The sequence below is a fragment of the Microcaecilia unicolor genome, chromosome 7, assembly GCF_901765095.1.
Source record: "Microcaecilia unicolor chromosome 7, aMicUni1.1, whole genome shotgun sequence".
NCBI lineage: Eukaryota > Metazoa > Chordata > Amphibia > Gymnophiona > Siphonopidae > Microcaecilia > Microcaecilia unicolor.
This window is the reverse complement of record NC_044037.1, coordinates 175,687,331-175,711,576: the sequence shown is the minus strand read 5'-3', so window position 1 is coordinate 175,711,576 and position 24,246 is coordinate 175,687,331. Positions and strand designations below refer to the sequence as shown.

At 40.8% G+C, this 24,246-nt stretch overlaps 1 protein-coding gene across 1 annotated transcript in view; it reads right to left on the bottom strand.

The window, feature by feature from the left end:
* Positions 1–24,246, bottom strand: part of VPS8 (VPS8 subunit of CORVET complex) — a 932,181-nt gene that overhangs the window by 774,038 nt on the left and 133,897 nt on the right. Inside the window, exon 8 of the mRNA XM_030209561.1 lies at positions 18,309–18,433. Coding sequence (XP_030065421.1) covers positions 18,309–18,433 — 125 coding nt within the window. The remainder of the gene's footprint in view (positions 1–18,308; positions 18,434–24,246) is intronic.

The window sequence follows — 24,246 nt, the reverse complement described above, 5'->3', positions numbered from 1 at the left end:
AAACACAGTCCAAAGGGTTGTGTGGAATGAATGTAAAGAAATGAGGAAAGTGGGAAATACTCTCAGAAACCAAGGCTTCTGCCAAAGTCTAATCAAGACACTAGATAATAGTGTCTTGATTAGACTTTGGCAGAAGCCTTGGTTTCTGAGAGTATTTCCCACTTTCCTCATTTCTTTACATTCATTCCACACAACCCTTTGGACTGTGTTTGGCTGTTTTTCAGTTCTCTGGGGTATTAGATTACCTCCTTCCTTCATTCCCTCTGGGATTATTTTTTAGTGCAAGGTTTCTGGAGGGCAATTTTTAACAATTTTATTGGGCTCACGGATTCCCCTTGTGACTCTGGGCAAGTCACTTAGCCCTCCATTGCCCCTGGTACAAAATAAGTACCTGAATATATGTAAACCGCTTTGAATGTAGTTGCAAAAACCTCAGAAAGGCGGTATATCAAGTCCCATTTCCCTTCCCCCCCTTGAAGTTCTTTTAGATAAATATGAACTTTTTGCATTGCAGAGTAGACCTGCTCAACAACTGATTCACAAGGCCTGTATGATAGGTAAGCGTATTATTTTAAGTCTCTGTACTAGTGACTCCCTTCCAGATTATTGGCACTGGCGTAATACATTTCATGGGCTCATGTTGTTTGAACGCCAGAGTGAACGTTTGTCACCTAAAGAGCAAAAACGTTTCCTTTCTATTTAGGGGCCATATATACACTCACTGCACACTTGGGGGTGAAGCTTAGTGATAAACACATTATGAGAGTCTGGAGGATGCATGTACCACACAATAAAATTTGGTTGGTAATGGATTTTTGTTTCCCTGCACACCCAGTTTTCTTTTATGAGATTGGCTTGGGATGGGATAGGTGGGATGAAGGGGGTGAGGTGGAGGGTGGTTGGGATCTATGTATTTGTAGTGTTGCAACTATGCTTAGTTAGAATTTCTGTTGCTCCCCTAGTTGGTCATCTGCATAAGTCAGTGGTTTCATGGGTTGTATGTCTTATAGGGTATCTGCACTTTTTTTTTTTTGTTACTTTCATCAATAAGAAGTTGATTGATACCTGGCTTGGGGAGGAGGACAGTAGGGAGTTTGGGAAAGGAGGGTGGAGGGTGGGGTGATAATGGGAGTCGTTCATGTTTAAAACAAAACGTTTTTGATGACCTTTGTTCTAATATTGCCAATATTATTAGGGGTTTTTTTATTTGAAGTTCATCAATAAAAATGATTTAAACATAAAAAGTGTGAGCAAAATTCCAAAATAAAATGATTTAGTTCATTACATAGTATGAACATTGTATGATTAGAGGTTAGTGTTGTATATTCTATGTTATCTGGCTGTGCTGGGCTGATTTGCAGACATTTCTAAATTTGAAAATTAAAGACCAGTGGAACTTGAAGTGTTCAGAGGCTAACAAAGAACAGCTAACATTAAAAGCTGACAATGGCTTAAAACAGAGTGAATGAAAATTTGTCTTGCATGAATCCAAGGGCATGCTGTGCCTCCTAACACAGACGGATAATAAAACAGACTGCACAGAGTTCTTCTGAAGTCATGGAGGTGGATGTGGGGGCAAGAGACGGGATGCATGCTGTTGAAATCCTTAAAAAGCAATCTACAGGATTCCAAGTGGAAGCCTTTGAAATGTAGCCTGACACAGTAAGCCTCAATGAATGTGGTTAGCTTTCATCCTGCAATTTGTTCTCATGGATTAGAAGATTACTTAAGAACACAATCCTCAATTTCCTACAGCAACTCATGGGTAAATTCTGCGGCAAGAATTAGAAGTGGCAAAGTTTTTGAAATTCTGTAACAATTATATGGCATATTTACATAGATTTCCATATTAAATCATATAAATTTGTATTATTTTAAAAAGGTTGCTTTTCTGACATTTCCTTTGTGTCCAGAAAATTTTTGTTCTTTTTCTAAGGAAAATGGATCTTGGTGATTAGTGTTGGAAATGGAGGAGGGTAGAGCCATAACTAGGGCTGAGTGAGAGAGACAACAACCCAAGGAGCAAAGTAGAAAAATGATGGAAATGCAAATAAGGCCTAGCAGCAGATGAAAGGCCAAGAACAGTGCTGCTCTCTTTCTATCCAGGTTGTTGGGAGACGGCGGGAGAGAAAAGGGGAAAGAAGAAAATACAAATGGCTACCAGAGTGCAGGTAGAGAAGTGGGAAATCAGAATGGATGAATAAATACGTTTACTTGTCTGGCCACTGAAGTGCCTGGTTTCAGCTCTGAAGAGTGGAAATAGTGACTAGGAAGTAAAGCTGGGGATAAAGAGAACAGGGAGGAGATTTGAGAGAACATGGCAAAGGAATCTCATGGGTAAGGGTTAGAGGGCAAAGGGATAGGAAATTAGGGGAAGCAAGCTGGAGGTGAAGAGGACAGGAGAAAGAAGAGATCCAAATTCACATCCTTCCTCCTAATAAACCTGGCTTTTTTTCTCCGACTCTCTCACTCACATATATAACACTCCTTTCCCCCACATCTCCTCTGATCCACTAGCTCCACTCACACACATTCCAGCCTGTTTTCTGATGAATCTCTGCCTTATTCCAACAGTCTCCACCCTTCTCTCTGATTCTCACCTATAATCATAATGAACCCCTGCCCATCACCCCTCTTATACAGATTTGAGTTGCGTGGTGCCTGAAACAGTTTCCTCTTCGTGGAGTCCAGGATGAAGTATCACACTGTGAACTGGAGACAATGTAGTGCTACAGAATTAAAAAAAAAAAAAAAAACAGCAATCCAGCATCAAGTTGCACAAGAAGCAGCTGCCTTAGGCAGGCACAGCACTGCTGTTATGTGAACCAGAAATACAACATGCTACTGTTTTAGACGGGTTGAGAATCACTCCATGCTGCGAAAGCCATTGAGAAATCGCCAAAAGACAAGTTTGTAACTGGGAAATATCCAGAATTGAGGGTGAAACTAGAAAAATCAATAGTATGTAATCTACATACATAAAAAAAATGTATGTTGGGCTCTTGGATGAGAAGAGCCAGAGAACTAAGAAAGATGTTAAATAAAAGGGGAGACAAAACCGACCCCTAGGGTACACCACATTGCAGTGAATTTGGATATTGACAATGCAGTAGAAACAGTAAAACTCCCATCAAAAACCACTGAAATACCATGCCCAATAGACTTAAGACAAGAGAGAAGAAAAGCATGATCAACTAAGTCAAAAGCTGCAGAAAGATCTAGAGAAACAAGAACAACCATTCCAGAATCAAGAAAAGCATTTAATTCGCTTTTTAGGGATGCTACATTAGTTTCAGTATATTAGAGCACACGAAACCCCGTTTGTCTAGGATGAAGGATGAGATGACTATCAGTGAACTGAAACAGTTGCTGGAAGATAAAAGGTCTAGAATTATTCTATTGCTAAGGGACAATCACCTAATGATGAAATCTCCAGTTTAGTCCTGTGGCAAAAAGATTCCATATACATTTTTGAAGCCTATAAAATCAAAAACTGAAGTGGGTGCATGGGAATAACGCATATGCAGCTTTTAAAACTAGCCTAACACTGGGGTCATGTGCCGCAATGAGCAGGAGCATGGGGTGAAAAGCTCTATCCTTAGGCACACACGGTCTCCCCAAATCTCATTTGATGAAACTGAACCTCAAAGTGATCTGAATGGTGTGACATGCTTCAAAGAAGGAGACAGTTAAAAACTGATGTCATGGTAAAGAGATATAATGGTGAAACCAGGTGTGTGCAGAATTCAAAGATTGCGGAACAACAAAGCCCTTCTTCTTCAACAGTCAGATTAGCGTTGGCAGCAAAACTCTCTGCTGAAGTTAAGATAATAGTACAGCAGGCCTTAGATAACAATTTTCAACTGTTATTTGAGAAATCAGAAACTATGCATAACAGATTGGAGGGCTTCAGGCTGGAGTTCGATACGTACCAACAATGACTGGTCAAGACGGAAGAAGCAGCAAAAGCGGCAGAGGAAGCACAGGCCCACATGCAAATAAGGCTCACCATGCTTAAGGATAAAATTGACAAACTAGAAAACTACTCAAGAAAGAATAAATTACATTTGGTGTGAATTCAAATCGGTGTTGCAAAACCAGATCTGTTTTTTTGTTTGTTTGTTTGTTTTTAAAGACTTGGATGGGACAGTGTCTAGAAATTAAATGTAGGGCCAGCCCTTTGTAAATCGAGCAGGCAGGCTTGGTCCAAGAAGAGAAAATGCTACCCAACCTAGAGTAGTCATACTGAAAAACTCTTGAACTTTGCTAAAAAGTAGAAATTTTGCAAGCACTATGGAGAGACAAAATGTTGGAAAATGAAGGAAAGTATGTCTTGTGCTTTCAAAATTACTCAACCATAGTAGCCACACTGAGAAGGGAAGTTGCACCAGTCTGTTCACCTTACAAATAAAGTTTGCACTCTTATACACTGAAGAACTAGGAATAACCCATCAAGGTGAGTTGAAGGTTTTTACTATGATAACGGAGGAAAAGGACCATTGACTGGCTGAATCAAGAAGAGAAATCACATCAGAGCAAGACCTGGTAACAACAGGCCATTAGGTGGCCTGTGCTCGATACAAACTTCATTGTTCATTACAGTGACAGTTTTTGACCAGGGGTATTAGGATCTATGGGACAGAATCAGAGATCGGAGCCAACTCAAAAGGCACCCCAACGCCCACATCAGGTAGGACAATCTCCTCCGCCTCCTCTGTATGAAGGATAATGGTGACAAGGACTTAGAAAGGATGTGGTATTATCTGGCATCAGGGACAATGATAGTAATAATGTGTTTAGCATAACTGGGGAAGAGAGAGTGGCTCTGGGGAGGTGTGGTAATATGACAGGTGAATGTAAAGGGGTGCTTTGGTAAAGGGGGCTAAAATTAGGTATTGGATTGTAAGCCTAGATGAGGCAGCAGGTTGAAGGAAAGGAGACAGATAGGTCTTCGGTATTTAACGTGTGACTGTTCCTGAGTGAAAGATGGTGAAACAGGAAACAGAAGAAAGGGTGGAGCAGAAGAAGGAACAGAGGAACTAGAGATCAGACTCAATGGGTAGGGGAAGTACTCGGACATATGTGGAATGAAAAGGCTGGGAGGGTTGGTGGTTGGGATGACCATCTCCAGGAATAAAGAGTAAACAATTTAATACTGTGGGAATAATGGAGGGAATAACCTGATAATCTATCACAATTCATAAAATGTGTGTGAAGAAACAGTGTGTTTTAAGTCTGTAAAATGTATTAGATATTTTCCTGTTTTAATTATGTACTGAAGTGTATTTCTCCTATTTGGCCAGCAGGTGATGTTTCTTTGCTGTAAAGCTGTTATAGAGAACTGAATGTTCTTTTTCTTTAACACAAGCAGGAAGCAAGTAGCAGTATACTTTTAAAACTTGTTCACTGGGCTCTGATTGGCCTGGAGTTTGAAATTACCCAGCAGGTGTTGCTGGTTGTTGCTTCAGTCTTAGCCCGGGAAAAAAGACTGACAGATCTCTTTGCTGAGGCTCTGTGAATTATATGTCCTGATCTTCCCAGGTACTGTTTAGCCAGTATGCAAATGCTTAGTTAGTGTTATAAGTGATCCATATTTCAGTTACCTGCTATTGTTTGCTAACTGAACGATTTTTTGTTCATTGTTCAAATTTTAAGATAATAAATAATTTAGTTTATTGCTTCTCTGTCTGGATTGATAAAGAATCCTGAAGGTTTGTGTGTTGGGTCTGTGAGTGCTTCCTGAGAACTGTGGGACCACTGGGAGTGTGGCCCCAGTAACCTAGAAATCACTGAGGATAATTTGACAGCAGGAGACTCACCCAGAAGCAATTGTGACCCAGTCAGTGGGAGGAAGGTGTTAGTATAGAGCGCAAGTGGCAAGTGCACGCTGACCTGAGCTGTGCTGGGGACAGATCCTCTAAGTAGCCACGGGTTAACCTCAGGCAGGTGGCTAGGCGTTTCGTGGCAATGTGTATAATGGAATGTAGGAGGTATATCATCTCCTGTTAAGTGTCATAAGATCCTGCAAGCACTCAAAAGGCATGATGCCTTTATAGTCTTACTACAAAAAGAAACCCATTTAAGTGATATAGAACATGAAAAGTTAAGAAGGTAGTGGGTGGGAGGGGGAGTGGCCAAGATGGTGGCACGGAGCCTGATTGAGGCGCTAGCGTTCTTACCTGCTATTGTTTGCTTCTTTGGAATTATGCTGCACAGCAAAAGGAAAGGAGTGGTGAAGGGGTTACCCCGGTAGCCCAAACATTCTTCCCTACACAGCAGACAATTTTGCGATACACCACCATTACCCACACTTTGCATGAGACCAGATTGGTATACCTGGCTACAGCTCAGGGAGTAGGACAGCCCCTTGCATTCAGGTTGGATGTTACTCTTTCTCCTCTGGTGCTAACTCCTCCGCCATGACCTACTGACCAAGCGGCAACATTGGAGAAACCCTTAGCCGAAGTCACATGGGAGGACTCCTTGTTCGGGAACAGTTGTGCCGCTTGAGTCGGTGGGAAGACCACCATCAATATGGGCCCGTTGGTTTCTGCCTCCATGCCTGGGAATACTTGGCATTGTCACTGGAGAACATATGAAAAGTTCTCCAGAAGTTGGATTCTTCACTACAAAAGTCTGCCAATGAGTAAAATTGATGACTTATCAAAAAATCTTGATGGTACAAGGAAAGAGTTTTCTGACCAGATTCTTAATATCAAGGATGAGGTTAAGACTTTGAAAGAAGCATCTTCCAATAAGATTAAAGACAAAATGATACTCCACAGGAAAACTGAACAACTTGAAAATCATAATAGGAGGTTGAATTTGCGTCTCCTAAATTTTCCCAGAGACCCAGGGATTTCTCCCTTGGATACTTTAAAAAAAATATATATGTTAGATGTCTTGAAATTTTCTTCTGAAATGTTTCCTCCACTAAACAAAAATATTATAATCCTACTAAAGAAGTGGGTGACCATTGGGACTCTAGCTCAAGAGGTGAACTTGAATGTATCAGCTTTGTTGGAGACCTCATTGTCTGAAGACTCTGAATGAGTGACTATGATCATATCATTTGTCTTTGAACAAGATCTAAATGTGGTTATGAAGGTTTATTTTCATAATTCTGAAACTCTTTTCTATGGAAAAAAAAAAAGGTTTAGATTTACCCAGATGTGACCAATCAAACAGAAGAGAATAGGAAAGATTTTTTGGGTTTAAGGCAAGAAGTTTTGTCATTAGGTTGATCTTTTTTTTATTGGCCTACCCTTGTAAATGTTTAGTAAAGTATATGGGTATAAAATATACTTTTTCTACCAGAGCAGTTGGAAGCCTTTTTGGATTTGAAGATGATCGTATCTGGCACTGCTACTTGAGTTCTCAGCAGATATTTGGAATATGGGGTTTGACTTTATATTAATTCCCTTTCTTTTATTATTTTTCTTTCTTTATGATTTCCAATCATTTGTTCCACTCCCCCTATTATTGTGGTCTAAGAAGGATTGTTTAACTAAATAACACTGTATATTGTTTCCTGTTTATTCTTATGCTTTTCTGAATTTCTGTAACAAGTGATTCTAATTTGTATTGTTATTGATAATATATATAAAAAAAGATTTTTTAAAAGGTGGTGGTGGGTGGAAGAAGTCATAGGGGCTACTTCAGGTACTAAAAAAGTGGAAGGGACACTATTATTTCATAAGGGGTTGGAAATAGAAAAACCCAAAGTTGGTGTTGTGACATATATGTCCCAAACGATTATCCAAACCCCCAGATCACTTTGAGGTTTGAAGGAGAAAATATCATAATGGGGGGAGGGCTAATTTTATACGGTATATAATCCAAACATGGATAAACCTCACAACCAAGCAAGGAAAAGATAAACATCAGTAAGGGAATGTCTCTATTATGTGCTATGTTGGATGTTTGGAGAATATTACACCCTAATGAAAGGGATAATACACATTTCTCCAGGGCTCTCAAATTATTTACTCATACCAAGTTTCATATCATCAAGAATATGTGTAGTGATCATAGGGCCCTATGAAATATCAGATCATGCAATGATATGAGTGGATACTGAAATAAAAGAAACCATTCAGGGACCAAGAATTTGGAGATTTCCACTGAGGTTATATTAGGTCATGGAGTTCAGGGAATTCCTATTTGAAAAATGGAAAGAATGTTCACCATTTAATCATAACATACAGAGAAGCCAATTTTATATTGGGAAGCAGATAGGCTGTCTTGAAGTGAAATATAATAGTATACACCAGTAAACACAAGAAAGATGGACAGGAAGCTGTTAAGATTGGAGAAACAGATAAGAAGAGAGAGACAACAGTATGAGATTAACCCAACAGAATCGAATACAGCTCAACTGTTGGCAACCCAAGTGGCTCATAATACGTTGATACATTAGAGAACACAAAATTCCATGTTTTACTATTACCAGTTTTATCAATAATGGGAATAAAGTGGGAAATTATTGGCATGGGGGGAAATTTATAAGACATTTACCCCCATTTAATACGCCACGCGGCAATGCCGACATAGCCCATTGAAAGTGAATGGACTGTGTCGGCATTATCATACTTTCAGTCACTAGCACAGCTTAGTAAACTGGGGGGGGGGGGGGGGGTTAAAGATGAGAACATAATTTGTACAATCAAGTTATAGAAGATAAGATGTCCCCTCAAACATTAAAACTGGTATACATCATGGTCATCCGTAAGTCAAGCAAGAAACCACGAATGTATCAGCCAATCTCACAGCTCAATTTTGAGACAAAATTGTTTGCAAAGATAATGGCAAAAAGACTAGCACAGATTATGTCTGATACAATATCAGTGTGTCAGGAATGATGTATACAAAATAGATATCCAGTTAAAAAAGTGCAGACAATTCTGACCTCTTTGGAACAGGTTAAAGAGGGTAGCATCTCTGTTGAACAGTTTTGATGCAAATAAGGCATTTGACCATGTAAACTGGGAATACATGTTTATGACTCTGGAGAAATATGGGATAATAAATGGCTTTAAGAAGGCAGTAGTAGCGCAATATTATGCCCCAAAGCTGAGGTCTGGGGTTAACTGCATATTGTCAGAAGCATTTAATATACAAAGAGGAACTTTTCAGGGCTGTCCATTACCCCCTCCCCCCTTATTATTTATCTAGACATTAGACATATTTCTATGGGAGGTGCAGAAAAATCCAGAGATACAAGGGGTTAAAATCTGGCAAGAGGAATTTAAGATAGTAGCATTCACAGATGACTTTCTGGTCCATATTGTTGAGTCTAGGAGATCACTTTAAGTATTAACAGCTTCAGAGTGTCTGGTAGTTTTTCAGGGGTGAAACTAAGTTTTTTCGTTTCATTTTTAATTGAAAATTATATATTTTAACAGGAGGTCACATGATGCAGTGAACAGGGATAGATGCAAGTCTGATTCTCTCTGAGGCCTGCTGCTCCATCTAAAAGGCATCTGAACACCAAATATCTGTCTAAAATTTCAAGACCATATCGTAGCATAAAATATTTTATTTATTTATTAGCATTTATTTACCACCTTTTTGAAGGAATTCACTCAAGGCTGTGTACAGTAAGAATAGATCAAACATTAGCAATAGGCAATTAGAGCAGTAAAATATTCAACTAACAATACAAAGTATGGCATGGTATATACTACTTAAACTTTATCTATTGGGGACCACTGGTTGTATATCAATTTCTTTGTGATTTTACCAAATGGTGTTTGGATACTCCTCTCTCAGCATGTGTATAAAATCACTGATTTTATCAACCCAGGACCTCAACGCTTCCAAGCTTGGCTATTTTGCAAAGAATAATTGCTGTTTTTTCTTTTTTCTAAGAGCGCCACCGTTATAACTGGAGCTTTATTCCTATCATCGGTCCTTTTTTTCATTTATTATGACGGGAGCACAACAAACCAATGTAAAAAAACTCTAACCAGAGAAAAAACATTGGTTTCTCAGCCTCCCCACCAATTGCAAACACCCTTACTGTGAAAGAAATGTATCCAAAAAAAATTTAAATAGAATCTAACATTTTACAATCTTTGTCTATTTTTACAGTTTTTTCTTTTTATGTTTCAACAATTTTTTATTGATGAGGTCACATGGTATACAATTCCATCTCAGTCAATATAAATCGTATAACAGCAAAGTCTACTACATATTACTAAACCTGAAATGTCCATCATCAATGTTTTCCAAACTTTTCTCCCCTATCCCTTCCTTCTTGTCTACTCCTATATCTATAATGTGTACATGTATAATTACTGTGCAGTTGCATAACTATTAACAATAAACTTTTATATGAATCTCCAATATTTATAACTCGTGTTTTACTCAGTGTATTATCCCAACAATATTTACTGGTGGGTCCTCTTAATGTGCTCCTTCAAAGGATTGTTCTCCTATCTAATAATACACATGTCCCTCTATTATGCATTGAACATTACCCTTCCCACTCCTATACCTCCCTCCCCCCTCTACTCGCTTAAAATGTTCTCTAAACATCATGGTTAATTACCTCTACCTCTGCACATGCTATTCCTACCAGAGTGTAAAATATTGGTCTTGCTTCTTTTGGCACTGTGCTCCTCTTATAATAGGGGCAGATTATTGAGCACTGCGCTTCTCGCTTTATGTGAGATACTGTGTAAATATCTGTTCCAAATTGAAATAAAGGCTTTTCTTTTCTTTGGGATGCCGCGTGCCGCTCTAGCCTCCCATAACATCAACTCATGAAATTTATTCCTCCAAAACCAGATGGTGGGTGGTTCCTCTTGCAACCAATGCCTCAGTATACATTTTTTCCCCACTGCATATACCTTACCCAGTAATAGATCCATGTTCTTGTCTGATAGCTCATAGGCCCCCCTTTTGTTTAATAACACCCCTCTCCACGAGGGAATTAGTCTGTGGCCTATGAGAGCCTCAAGGCAATTATGGATCCTTTTCCAGAATATTTTCACTTTGATACAACTCCAAAATGCATGCAGAAGTGTATTTCTTCCTTGTCTACAATTTACACACTGAGCATCCGGTGCACAGCCCGCTCTTGCTGCCTGTGTTTATGCCATGTATCCCCTATGTAATATCCTATACTGGCTCTCCTGTAGCTCTGCCCCACTAACTTGCCTGGGGATATCTTTTATCAATTTTGCAAAATTTACTCCCTTCAATTCATATCTCAGGACTTTGCTCCAAGCCTCTATGAGTGCTCCATAGTTTCGGGGCAGACAGAGCGACAGCAGAGCCCGGTGCTGGAAACGTGACCATGTGCATCCCCTTTTAAGAATTCTCTGAGTTTTTGTCCTAATTTTGTGCCCAATGCCTCTTGATCTAAGCTGTACCAATAGTGATGTAATTGTCTGTATGTAAAGTGATCTTTGTTAGTTAGAGAAAGTCTCTGCCTTAGGTCTTGAAATATATACAAACCTCCTTCCTCATTTACTGTGTGTTCCATTAGGCTGATTCCCATGTCTGCCCATCTCTTAATTAACCCAGCCTCCAGTCCAGGTGGAAAATCTCCATTCCCCCGGAGTGGAAGCTGATCGCTAATATTTGGGTTTTGATTCCAAACTGTCATAAGAAAGCGCCAGACCTGTCTTAAAGGTAGTAACAGAATACTTTTCTTGCATGTTGGCGGTAAACTTTGTGATTGGGCCTGTATTAGAAAGTTTACATGCCAAGGGCGATATAGTGCCTGTTCCCAACTGACTGGAGTAAATTGCTCTGTATTAAGTATCCAATCCCGAAGGTGCCTCAGTAGACATGCTTGATTGTACCGTCGAAGATTTGGGAGACCCAATCCTCCCTGCTCCCAGTTATCATATAAATATTCTAATCGCATCTTTGATTCCCCCCCCCCCCCCCCATAAGAATTTCCTACATATGCTACTCAATTTCCGGACATCTCTTTGTAATAAGTGTATTGGCATAACTTGTAAAATGTAAAGCCATCTTGGGAATATTATCATTTAAAATAAGTTGATTCTGCCCATCAATGACAAAGGCAGATGGTTCCATTGCTCCAAGGAGGATCCTGTATCCCGTAACAGCTTCTCTATATTTAGTTGGTATAATTTATCTACATCCATGGACAGTCTCACTCCTAAATAACGAAAAGACTCACCTGCCCATTTTAAAGGCACCCTTTCTAGCCAATTCCCCTCTTGCCACTCCTGTCTTTGTAATGTAGTTTTTTCTTTTTATTATTATCCAGCACTCTTACCCTCTACCAGCCGTGCACTTATGTCTTTCAGCCTTCAGTCCAGCTGTACTGAGGCTTTGGTTATTCTATCCTTCAACCACCATTAGACTTCTTCACCCGGTTGGTATGTTTGCTCGGTGAACGGCTGGTAGAGGGCAATAAGAGAGCAATTATTCTTTGTAGAATAGCCAAGCAAAGAAGCGTTGAGGTCCTGGGTTGATAAAATCAGTGATTTTATACACATGCTGAGAAAGGAGTATCCAAATACCATTTGGTAAAATCACAAAGAAATGGTATACTACTTGCAATGTCAACACAATACGTAACAGAACATTGTAATTGGTAGTGAAGGGTAAGGCAAAGTTGTAACATATAGATGGAAAAGAAAGTAAGACGAATTAGAAAGTAGGTGACTGATTTGAAGAAAGTTGCACATGAGATCAGAGAGATGGTTAAGTATTATCTCAGCTAGGGTAGGAGTGGATAAACATGTCCCGCTGCAGTATGTGCAGCCCGAGTCAATCCTTGTGTGGGTGAGTGAGACTAACAAGTTAGTTACTTCTTCCATTAAAGGCTTGGTTGAAGAGTCAAGCTTTCACCTGCTTCCTGAAGTAGAGATAGTCTTGTGTTAAGCGACATCTAAAACCAAAAAACGAGAGAGGGAAAAATGGAGAGAACAAGATAGCAGAAATACACAAGCGATATTGCCACTTGCTGAGAGGCATATCAAACAGTTAACTACAGCACTGGTGCAAGTGTTAGATCCAAGACTTTAAAAGTTGTTGGGGCAAATGTTGACTTTAGAAAACATGCTTACAGAAACAAGATGCACAGAAGAATTAGAGCAGAGGGTCTCCTCCATAGTAGACACGTTGCAAGCTACAACCGAGGCTCTTGCAGTTTTGCAGGTCCAAGCATGCGCTTATGCAAAGAAACTGGAGGACCTGGAAAACAGGTCACAGCGAAGTGATCTACAATTTGTTAATATTCCTGAAACAGTGCCAGAACAAAGTCTAATTCAGATTTTAGAATAATGGCTAGCTACACAGAATGGTGAGCCACCATTTTTGTGCCACTGGTTATGCTGCAGTTTTGTTGGAAGGATGAGATCATATTTTGTTGAAGAGTATTTTGGATATGTTTTGTTTGATAATTTCCCTGCCACCTTTGTTTGTTTGTTTTTTCAGTTTTTGTCCCGGTTTCTTTGTCAGGATACTTCATTTGTTGGCAGCAGAAGTTGGCAGATCGCTAAGGCGGTTATGAAAGATTTTTTTCACCTGATTTGAATGATCCCATATTATAATACTGCAGCACTGAATCTAACCAGGTGGATGAGACAGCTCCCTCAGAATGTCAAAGGCTTGTCTCAAATTTTCAATATTTAAAAAAAATTAAATATAAAAATTGCTGTTAACAAGATATAAAAAGATAAGTAATTATTGAGACACTATGGAGTTGTTGGTTTTTTTGAAGATCTGTGGTTGTGTTTTGTGAAGACCTTTGTTTTTTTTTAGGTGTTCTGGTTACACTGAGGTCCTTTATTCTCCATTTATTTTTAATTGAGGATGTTGAATGGTTATTTTCAATGAAGAGAGGAATTTTCAGATATTTATTTTTGCTAATCTTCCCTACTCTAATAGTGTTTGGTCATTTCTAGTTACAGAATTGTCATTGAAAGATGGATTGGATCCCATTTGCTTAGAAAAAGTGCATTTCATTGGGCATAAACAAGATGCAGCACAAAAATCGCAAGTAGTGACAGCCAAATTGCACAACTATGTACATAAGATGGAGATCTGTAGGAGCTACAGAATGAGGAAAGATTTGCTTAACTATGAAGGCTCTCCCATCAGGAGCTTTCAGGATTACTCCACTGCATTACTGAAACACATAACACCCAACAGAAAGGACTTAACAAGCATCTGGGGTTCCTAGCCCATTATAAACCATAAAGCTGTATGTCTCTGTTGATCACCCCACCCCTCACCTATCCACACCCATCCTGTTAGAATATCAATGATATGCTTTGATGTCCCCATGCATACCTCCTACCCACCCCCATCCTCCCACCCTGTCAGACTGTCATAGTAATGCTTGAATGTTTTCACTTATATACACTGTCAGCTAGCACATTTGCTTATTTCCGATCTGACGAAGAAGGGCAACCTTCGAAAGCTAATCAAGAAATGTATTAAGTTATGTCCAATAAAAAAGGTATCATCTTATTTTATTTTCCATGTTTTATTTTGTTTGATTTCTATTGATAACCTGAAACACAGGAAGAAATTCAATCCGGTGTGCAGCACTCTCTCTGAGCGTAAAATGCGTTTCATGTTGTTATCCAGCTATATTATAAACATTTGCTAACAGCACTTGAAAAGTTTTCAACTCAGCAGTGACGGCTCAAGATTTTACCAATAGGATGGAAGACAGAGACTCATTAAAAACATGAAGTGCTACTGGAAAATTAGATGGTAAAGCATTAAGGGGTTCTTTTACTAAAGCGTGGCAAGTCCACTGCAGGCTTGCTGCAAGGTGATCCGGCACTCCCGACAATAGTGCCCCCCCTGAACAAGCCATTTCCTGCACGTTGGAATTTTTTGGTAGGGGGGTAAGCACAGGAGACCCTACCGCCTCCTAAATAGGTGACCGTAAGGGCTCCCCGGGAAATGGCCATGCAGCAGGTGATTCACTTACCGCACGGCCATTTCCTTTTTTTTTTTTAAAGCCTTTTAGCCGCTATGGTAAAAGGGGGCCTTGGCATGCGGCACACCCGCACGATGACGCCACCACAGGGGTCCTTTTACTGCAGCTTGGTAAAAGGATCCCTGAATGTTGGAATGATATTTTGAAGTTTAGCTAAATGCCATAAGTGTTTGTGTACTTGAGCATGGGTGTGCTTAAGATATCAAAATGTTGTGTTATATATGTATGTTGGATTAATAAGTAGCAAAAGATTAACATTTATATGTAAAATATCCTTACTTTGCATCCATAATAGATATACGCAAACAAGCAATTTAAGGGACAGATTTTAAAAAATTTGTTTTCACATTGGAGGAGAAGGGGTACCTCATGATACATGGCGTGACTGCACCAACACTCTCTATATGCTACTGTGTTGGAAAGATGAAAGGAAAACCATGGGTGAACCACGGGGAGTGAGGGGGATAGTGGGGAGGGTAAGGGGATAAGAGGTAGTATTCAAGTAAATCCATTACAGGTTTTTACCAACAACTACAATGGGGACATGATAAGAATACCAAAAATACATCATGGTATATAGATACTGGTGTATCAGTATGAAAGCTAATGTATTTAGTGGGAATGCTTAGTGGACTAAGGGGCGCCTGGGTGGAGGCTGAGCACCTGGGTGTATTTAAAGTAATTGAATTGAGAAGGCATATATTTCATGTAAAATATTCTGAGTAACACCACAGTGGAATGTGGCAGGCATAAATCACCTATTAAAAGAAGTTAAATTTTAACTACACTCAAATGTCATAAAGCTGATATAGCTTGCCTGCAGATTGTCTGAATAAGCTCATGTTTTAGCAGGCCTACCCCATATCACAGATGGGGAGAGTTAATCTGAATAATATGATGATCATACCCCGCTGGTTATATAAGTTTCAAATGCTTCCTCTATACCTGAAATCATAAGATGAAGCCCAGATTGGTTTCATAGTGTTAGTGATAGACAAATATAAGATATATGATTACAGTAAGTGGCATAAGCCATATTAATGACTAGTACAGGACTACTACAACATTCTCCATCACACACCTAGAAACACAAGTATTGCCACAAACATAAACATCACTTCAGTACACTTCTTCACGCACATCCTGGGAAGGTGCCCTTAATATTAAAAGACTATTTATTACTGCAACCTTTGTGGACTACATGGAGATGGGTGTGTAAAAAACAGAACATCTCAGCAACAATCACCCCATTTCCTTCTCTCAGGCACAATGCTCATTTTTCACCAGGAGTGGATAAAGTGTTCTATGATCGGGATTTTAAAAAAGGGCATACAATATCTCTATGATATTCTAACTGATGAAGGTAGCATGAAAGATTTTTCAGAGTTGGAGAAGGAATACTCTTTGGCACAAACTGACAAGTTTGCATATTGGCAATTATGGCATTAGGTAAATGGGCTACCAAGAGATCGTTTAAAAGAAGCTGTACAAGAAATACTTACTATATCCGCAAAGACTGAGTAACTTTGGGAGGGGGGATGAGCCAGTGCAGCAGCGGCCCATAGAATGCTGCTGGCTGCAGTGAGTATTATTATTTATTTATTTATTACATTTATACCCCAGAGGAAAAAGTACTGAAGTGTTCTGGGCTGCCAGAACAGGACCTCTTCAGCTGGCGGAACTTGGGGGATCCCCACCAGCCTTAACAAGGGTACCACAATTTTGACTGGGCCTGAGCCCAAAGTGGAAAGACCCAGGCCCACCTGTGGCTATGCCACTGGTGTAGAAGTGCCTCAAGGAAATGTTATCAGTGCTTGTCCTCTGTGTAAAGTGTAATATTATACTGCTATTACTACAGGTTTGTAAGTTATTTCCTCTTTTTCATTTACCTTAACTAGTAAATAGCACTTTGGCAAAACATATTAAAAAAAATCATAACAATAAAGTTATCTTAATCTGAACCAATGCTGTCAAGCAAGATCCAGGAATGGCTGTCAGTGGTGGTGCTTATCCTCAGGTCCCTATTGGCTTCAGGTTGTGAAAGGGAGGTTGATCATTCATTGTACAGTACCAGCTCTATTAGAAACTAGCTCAGAATTTAATACTGGTGAGTTCTAGTCTTGGCCATGAGTACAGAAAAGATCATTTGTGCCCTGTCTCAGCTGTAGGCATCCTAGTAAGGACAGTTTATCCTGAACCTCCCCGTGCACAAAGTACAGCGAAATCTATCTAGATAACAACAACACTAAGAACAGAAATAAACAACTATTAATTTATTAGCACCATGTTGGTTGGTGATGCACAGAAAGTATGAATAGTCCACCCACAAGTGTAATTTCTAGGTAGTGTGTGACCTCTGAGTTTTCTGGGGTCTCAGTATATCTAGCCACTAAGAAATAGCTGGTGAGATAGGGTACATAGATAAGAAAGAACACAGTTTGCAAACAAGAGTTTGACAGTGTGGCTGCAGAGAACCATCAAGTACCACTGATCTAAAGTGTTAACTCTAAGTGGGTAATAGGGGTAGAGCTGGAGCATTATGTGGCATGATGTCCAGCATTTTTCATAGAAGACCTTTAACACTTTTCCCATACTCTAGAACATTGATTGCTTACCTTCAATCAGACTTCAGGATATCCACAGTGAATGTGCATGACAGGTTTGTACAGAATGGAGGTAGAGCTTGCAAATCTCTCTCATGCTTATTCATTGTGGATATCTTGAAAACCTGACTGGCTGAGCATATCCTGAGGACTGAGATTAAAACCATTGCTCTAGACTAATGCAAAGTATATTTACATTTCCTTAACAGTAGCCTAGTGGTTAGTGCAGCGGACTTTGACCCTGGGGAACTGGGTTCAATTTCCACTGCAGCTGCTTGTGACTGTGGGCAACTCACTTAACCCTCCATTGCCCAAGGTACAAAATAAGTACCTGTATATATGTAAACCGCTTTGAATGTAGTTGCAAAATAACACAGAAAGGCGATATATCAAGTCCCATTTCCCTTCCCTTCATTTAGTTTACCAAAAATGTCAGGCGACACCTTCATATGCATCTAAGGCAGTGCATCTAAGGCAGGAATTCTCAATTCTGGGCCCTCAATGACCACAAACAAGCCTTGCCCGCAATGAATATTCGCCAAATATATATGCATACACATACTTTGGTCACTCTGGCAACCAGACCTGTCTGTGGAACTGATAAATCTGGACTTAAGGTTTGATTCTGGAATGTGCATAAAAGTGTAGACTCAAACATCTGCATCACATAAACACAAAAGTGAACAATGCAAATGGCTGGCCATGCCTGCAATCATGCTAATGAACTCCCCTTTCCCCATTTCTGGTAGACCATGCCTCACCTGTCCTTTTGCGAAGCCACAGAGTAATCGGGAACAATCACTGTTGATACTAAGAGCAGAAATGGCACCATACTGAGCCCCAACTGCAGTGCTACCCAGACACAACCGCAAGGCCTGGTTTGGATCTGGCACAAAAGAAAAAAAAAAAAAAAAGACATGAGTAATGGAAAGTGCAATGGTTAAAAAAACAAACAAACAACAATCATCATAATAACCATATATTTTATTTTATTTCTTATATACCACCTACAAGATCAAAAGTTACTGAAGCAGTGTGTACATTCGGGTACAGTAGATATTTTTCTGTTTCTGGAGGGCTCACAATCTGAGTTTCTACCTGAGAGAATGGAGGGTTACGTGACTTGCTCAAGATGAAAAGGAGCTTCAAAAGGGATTTGAACAGACTCCCCTGGTTTCAGCCTACTGCTCTAACCATTAGGCTACTCCTATGCCGATATCTCTGAATATCCTAGGTTCTTGGGAAGGACTTGATACTTAGAGCGTCAAATCCAGTGAAGACCATCTGGCAAATTGTGCAAAACCACAATAATATCATCATGAAATGTCAAGATGTGAAGATTAAAGTTGAGCAGCTAGTGAAAACATACAGCTGAGGTCCCTGTAGTAATTGGCACCCTTGGAGCAATACTGAAAGACCTGGATCATCTGAACACACTGGGCATTGACAAAATCACCATATGTCAACTACACAAGACTGTGCTGCTCAAGCTACCCATATCCTACATCAATACTTCCAAGTACTATATGTTCCTGGGAATAAATCGATATTTAGAGCAACAAACCAACCAAGAGTATCTGGCAGGCTGTGTGAAACCACAGTAATAATAATAATGTGGCACTCCTTCAAAACAAGTTTTGGAACCTGTGCTGGGACAACTGCTTTTCAACTTATTTATAAATAACCTGGAAAAAGGAACAAGAAGCAATCAAATTTGCTGATGACACAAAGTTATTCAAATTTGTTAAATCAGAAAAGGACTGTGAAAAATCGCAAGAAGACCTTACAAGACTAGGAGACTGGGCATCCAAATAGCAGATAAAATTTAATGTGAGCATTTGCAAAGAGGACCCTTTTAGTAAGCTGCAGTAAGCATTAATGCATACTTACCATAGTTTAAAAGGATTTACTGCGGGGTGAGAGTTTAAAGGTGTGCATGCCACCCACAAGCTAAAAAATATTTTTTATTTTTTGGCCGAGAGGGCATGTCTGGGGGTGGAGAATACTAGCAAATGGCCATTAACTCGAAAAAGTGCACTAACTCCACTTTGTACTGTAGCTTTATAGAAGGACCCCATAGTGATGCATGTAGGGAACAGCAACCCAAACTATAGCTAAATGATGCAGAGCTCCACACCAGAAATCACCACCCAGGAAAAAGTTCTAGTTGCCATTGTTGATGGTACGTTGAAATGCTCTGCTCAGTGTGCAAGAAAACAAATAGAATGTTAGGAGTTAATAGGAAAAGAATGGAGAATAAAACAGAAAATATCATAATGCCTCTATATTGCGCAAATTGGGTTTTCAGGATTTTCTGTCTAATAGGGTACTCTAAAGGATCAGGATAATTTTTTTTTATTTCAATCAAGGAACAACAACACAATCCATAAAAATACAGAACACAAGGGTACAATACCAACATTGGTCACAGGCAAAGGCATATGGAACCTCAAATTCTATAATATTTTCATACAAAAAGAATAATATCAACCCTCCCCCAATAAACTGTGGCTCGAGAAGTCACAGATTATTCTTCAGGTGACCCCCATATCTTTGTCCATTTGGCAGTGACCTGCGCTAAACAGCTGTAAGATATTCCATGTTATAAATATATCACAGCTTACACAACCATTTACTCACAGATGTTTGAAGTTGTGAGAACCAACCGAGCAGCACTGACATAAATAAATGCAACAGTGCTGATCTATTTGAGGGATACCCAGGAATTGCTTTGTTCAGTAAGAAAATATCCAAATCCCAAGGGACCAGTAATCCAGTAAGCAATTCAATCCGAAAAAGGACACTTTTCCAAAAAGCCTGAGCCTTAGAACATATCCACCAAACATGAAAAATGGTTCCAATAGCTGAACAGCTTCATCAACATTGAGGAGAAACTGTAGGGTACAATTGGTGCACCTTGCCCAGTGTAACATACCAGCAGTATATCATTTTAACATGATTTGGGGGACGGGTGTGGGGCCAACATGAGCAGTGTGTATTAGTTGCTGCTCGCTGCTGGTGAAAATCTGCTATTTAAAAGGTATGCGGGACTTCTGGCGGAGCCGAGCAGCGGGATGGACGTCGCGCTGTGAGCTCCGTCCCGCCTCAATGGAGCCCCGATTTTAGAGGTGCCGAACCCGCTCCCGAAAGACCAAAGGAACATCGGGGAGTAGCAGGGGTCGAGAAGAACCTAAGCACGAACCTAGTAACGCCGCTGCCACCTATTGAACAACAAAACAGTACCTGAATTAAATGCGTGCCCGTACAAGATGGCGGCGGTGGCCAGAGCGCGAGGCCCATAACGGACATCCTTGGTGGTGAGCACAAGAGGCGGACAACCAGACAGGAGGAGAAAAATCTAAACTAGCTGTGGAAAACAGCGATAGAGAGCGAGGCAGGGCACGATAAGGATCCGAGACCTCAAGGGCAGCGTCCTCATTGAGGTAGGGCTGGGGAGCCAGCAGGCCCAATATCAATATCGGCGTGAAAGGACAGCTTAAAGGGCACGAGGGGCAGAAACGCCACTGATCACAAACAAGATAAACCTTGCCCCACTGAGATTGAGGAAATTACAATTAATTTCGCAGGTCTGGGAGAAAAAAGGAACTAAGACAATACTGTGGAGTGGCATCCAAGTAATTTATCTGCCTGCCCCGACCAGGAGGACGCCTTAGAAATAATATATCTGATGCGAGGGGCCATGAACTGAGATTCCAGTATACCCTACAAAGCAATTTGAGGGCCCGGGTCCTGCCGAAGTGCTGGCAGAGGTCCCGCACTAAGTAACAGCCAAGTGAGACATTGAGGCGCGAGGAGGTCGCATGTGAATTGTTTATTTCGTGTATGGAGCCATACTTGAAGCCCATGCCATCAGGGACCACTCGCAGAGGAACAAAATTTGATAAAGGAAAAATTTAACCCCTCAAGCCTACTCACAAAATGGCAGACTCAAAAAGTGTAATTGAGGGAGAATTTACTGATAAACAACTGGCGCAAATAACAGCAGCAGTGAGCGCTGCCCTAAGCCCACGATTTGACCTATTGGCTGGACAATTGAAAAACTTGGAATCATCCGGGGCTGAAACGGAGAAGAGAGTGGGAGAAGCCGAAAATCGGATTGCAGCCACAGAGGACTCCTGTTCTCAGAATACACAGGAGATTGCCAGGCTTAGGGCACAGCTTAAATCGCAACAGGAAAAAATAGAAGACATGGAAAACCGTGCCAGGAGATGTAATTTGAGAATTGTAGGTTTACCGGAAAAGATCCCAGAAAAATCGCTTGGACAACTGTTAGAACAATGGTTGAAAAGAGAACTGGCTCTCTCTGATAGCAGAGGAGAACTGTGCATTGAGCGAGCCCATAGGTTAGGGCGCTGGCAACCCAACATGCAAAGACCGAGAATAGTCATCATTAAAGTGCTCAACTACCTGCATAAGGAAGAGATCCTAAGGGGCTTTAGACTGAAGAGGGACTCCCTTGCGTATGAGGGGTCCTCGATTAAGGTTTTTCAGGTTTACTCGGCATGGGTACAAGAACAAAGACACCGTTTTCATCCAATATGCTCGGCACTGGTCTCCAAGAATACCAGATTTATGTTGCTTTACCCAGCCATCCTAAAGATCCAACATGGAAGTCAATGGCGCTCCTTTCAAAATGCACAAGAGGCTCAGCAGTTCCTGGATGTGGAAATGAAAGAACCAGACACATGACTTTTGGGCAGGATGTGAGTTGAGCAGGACATTCGAAGCCCCCCCCCCCAGGTTTTCTAAACTTGGGGAGAGGGGGTAGGGGGCCTAGATATGTTGGCTGTGGTAAGAGTTGTATTGAAAGTCCTAATTCTGGATTTAAATCATTAATGTATAGCAGTTATAGATGACAAGGTATAAACCCAAGGTGAATTTATTATTCGTCCAGAACTGGGCCTATCTGGGCCGCCGGCTTATAAGATAAAAGAACCCCTTGAGGGGTGAGGGGCTAAGAAATAAGATGACTGTAGATAAATTAGGGGCTTCATGGGGCGAGAGAAGTCCAGGGTATGGAGGGGACCTGGAAGTGTGATGGGTGGGGAAGACGGGGAAGGGGGGAGAAGGGAGGGATGGGAAGAAGTTGGGGGCAGGGGGGAGGTATAGGGGTAGGGAGTGGGAGGGATATAAGATACTTGTGTGTAAGCAATGAGGCTGAGCGGGATGTCTGGAGCGGTAAGAGAGTGTGGACGACCTGGAAGACAGTGCTGGGGAGGTGGTGGCTGGGACACCTCACTGGCGTGATCGTTGGAAGATTGTATGGAAGCACTGACAGATAGGGATTACATGACTTCATTACAAGTTATAACCTGGAACGTAGGGGGGTATCCACTCACCCATTAAAAGGCAAAAATTTTTAAAAATACTTAATGATCAAAAGGCATCAATTGCATTTCTGCAAGAGACACATCTAACAGGAGCAGAACATGCCAAATTGAAACGCTAGTGGGTTGGAGAAATTTTTGAATCCCCGGCAGTGGGGGGAAAAGGAGGAGTGATCACATTGGTGCGTAAAGGTATACATATGAAGGTTCTTAAGATTGTAAGAGATGCCCGGGGCAGACGTGCTGGCATCCATAATACTAGACAGACAGCCGATCTTGCTCTGTAACATTTATGCCCCCAATACATATGAAAAGCAATTCTATATACAATTCACTCGAGCACTGCAGGGACTAGGAGAGGTCCCGATCATAATGGGGGGAGATTTCAATGAGGCAGCGGACCCGACATTGGACAGGTCTAACCCATCGAGGAGGGAGCTGGCCAGGCCTGGAAGAGGTATAGCAGGGTTGGAAGAGGCGTTTGCTGTGGTAGATGTGTGGAGAACTTTGAACCCTTTAGAGCGGGATTACACCCATTTATCGAGGGTGCACGCCTCTTTATCTCGCATTGATTATATATTTGTCACTGGAGACTTGTTCACACAGGTGGAAACAGCAAAAATTGGGCCAATAATGATCTCAGATCATGCCTGGGTAATGGTGAGGCTGCAGATAGAGGGGGGAGGACAGAAGATTATGTATGGAGATTCCCAACCTGGCTGTATCGGGACAATCAATTCTTATCCCACTTGATAAAATGCTGGAAGGATTTTAGCACCGATAATGAAAATCATAGGGCAGATCCAGTGCTTTATTGGGAGGCAGCTAAAGCTGTACTGAGGGGGGAGATCATAGCTTATACAAGTTTCAAACGGAAAGCGAGAAAACAGGAAATCCTTAGGTTGGAGAAGAGGGTGACTAAACTACGGAGACAATATAGTGTAGACCACTCACAGAGACTAAGGGTGCAGTTATTAGAGGCGCAGCAAAGTCTTAATGAGTTGCTGCATCGCACAGTCCAGAAGTCTATGGCCTATTATAAATACCATCTTTACAAGTTTGCTAATAAAGGAGGGGGTTTCTTGGCACGGGTCATGGGTAGAAAAGCAGGTTATCAGAAAACACTCACACTAAAAGACCACCAAGGAATACTTGCACATAAAGATAGTGAAATTTTGGGAATCTTTAAAGAGTTTTTCGCTAAGTTATATAAACCACAGGAGGATCTGGTTACACCTAGTGAGGCTTATTTGGCTAGTGTCGAGTTACCACAATTAGATGCTGAGGAACTGAGGGTGCTGAATGCAGACATCACTGTAGATGAAGTGATGTGGGTAATCAAACAGAGTTC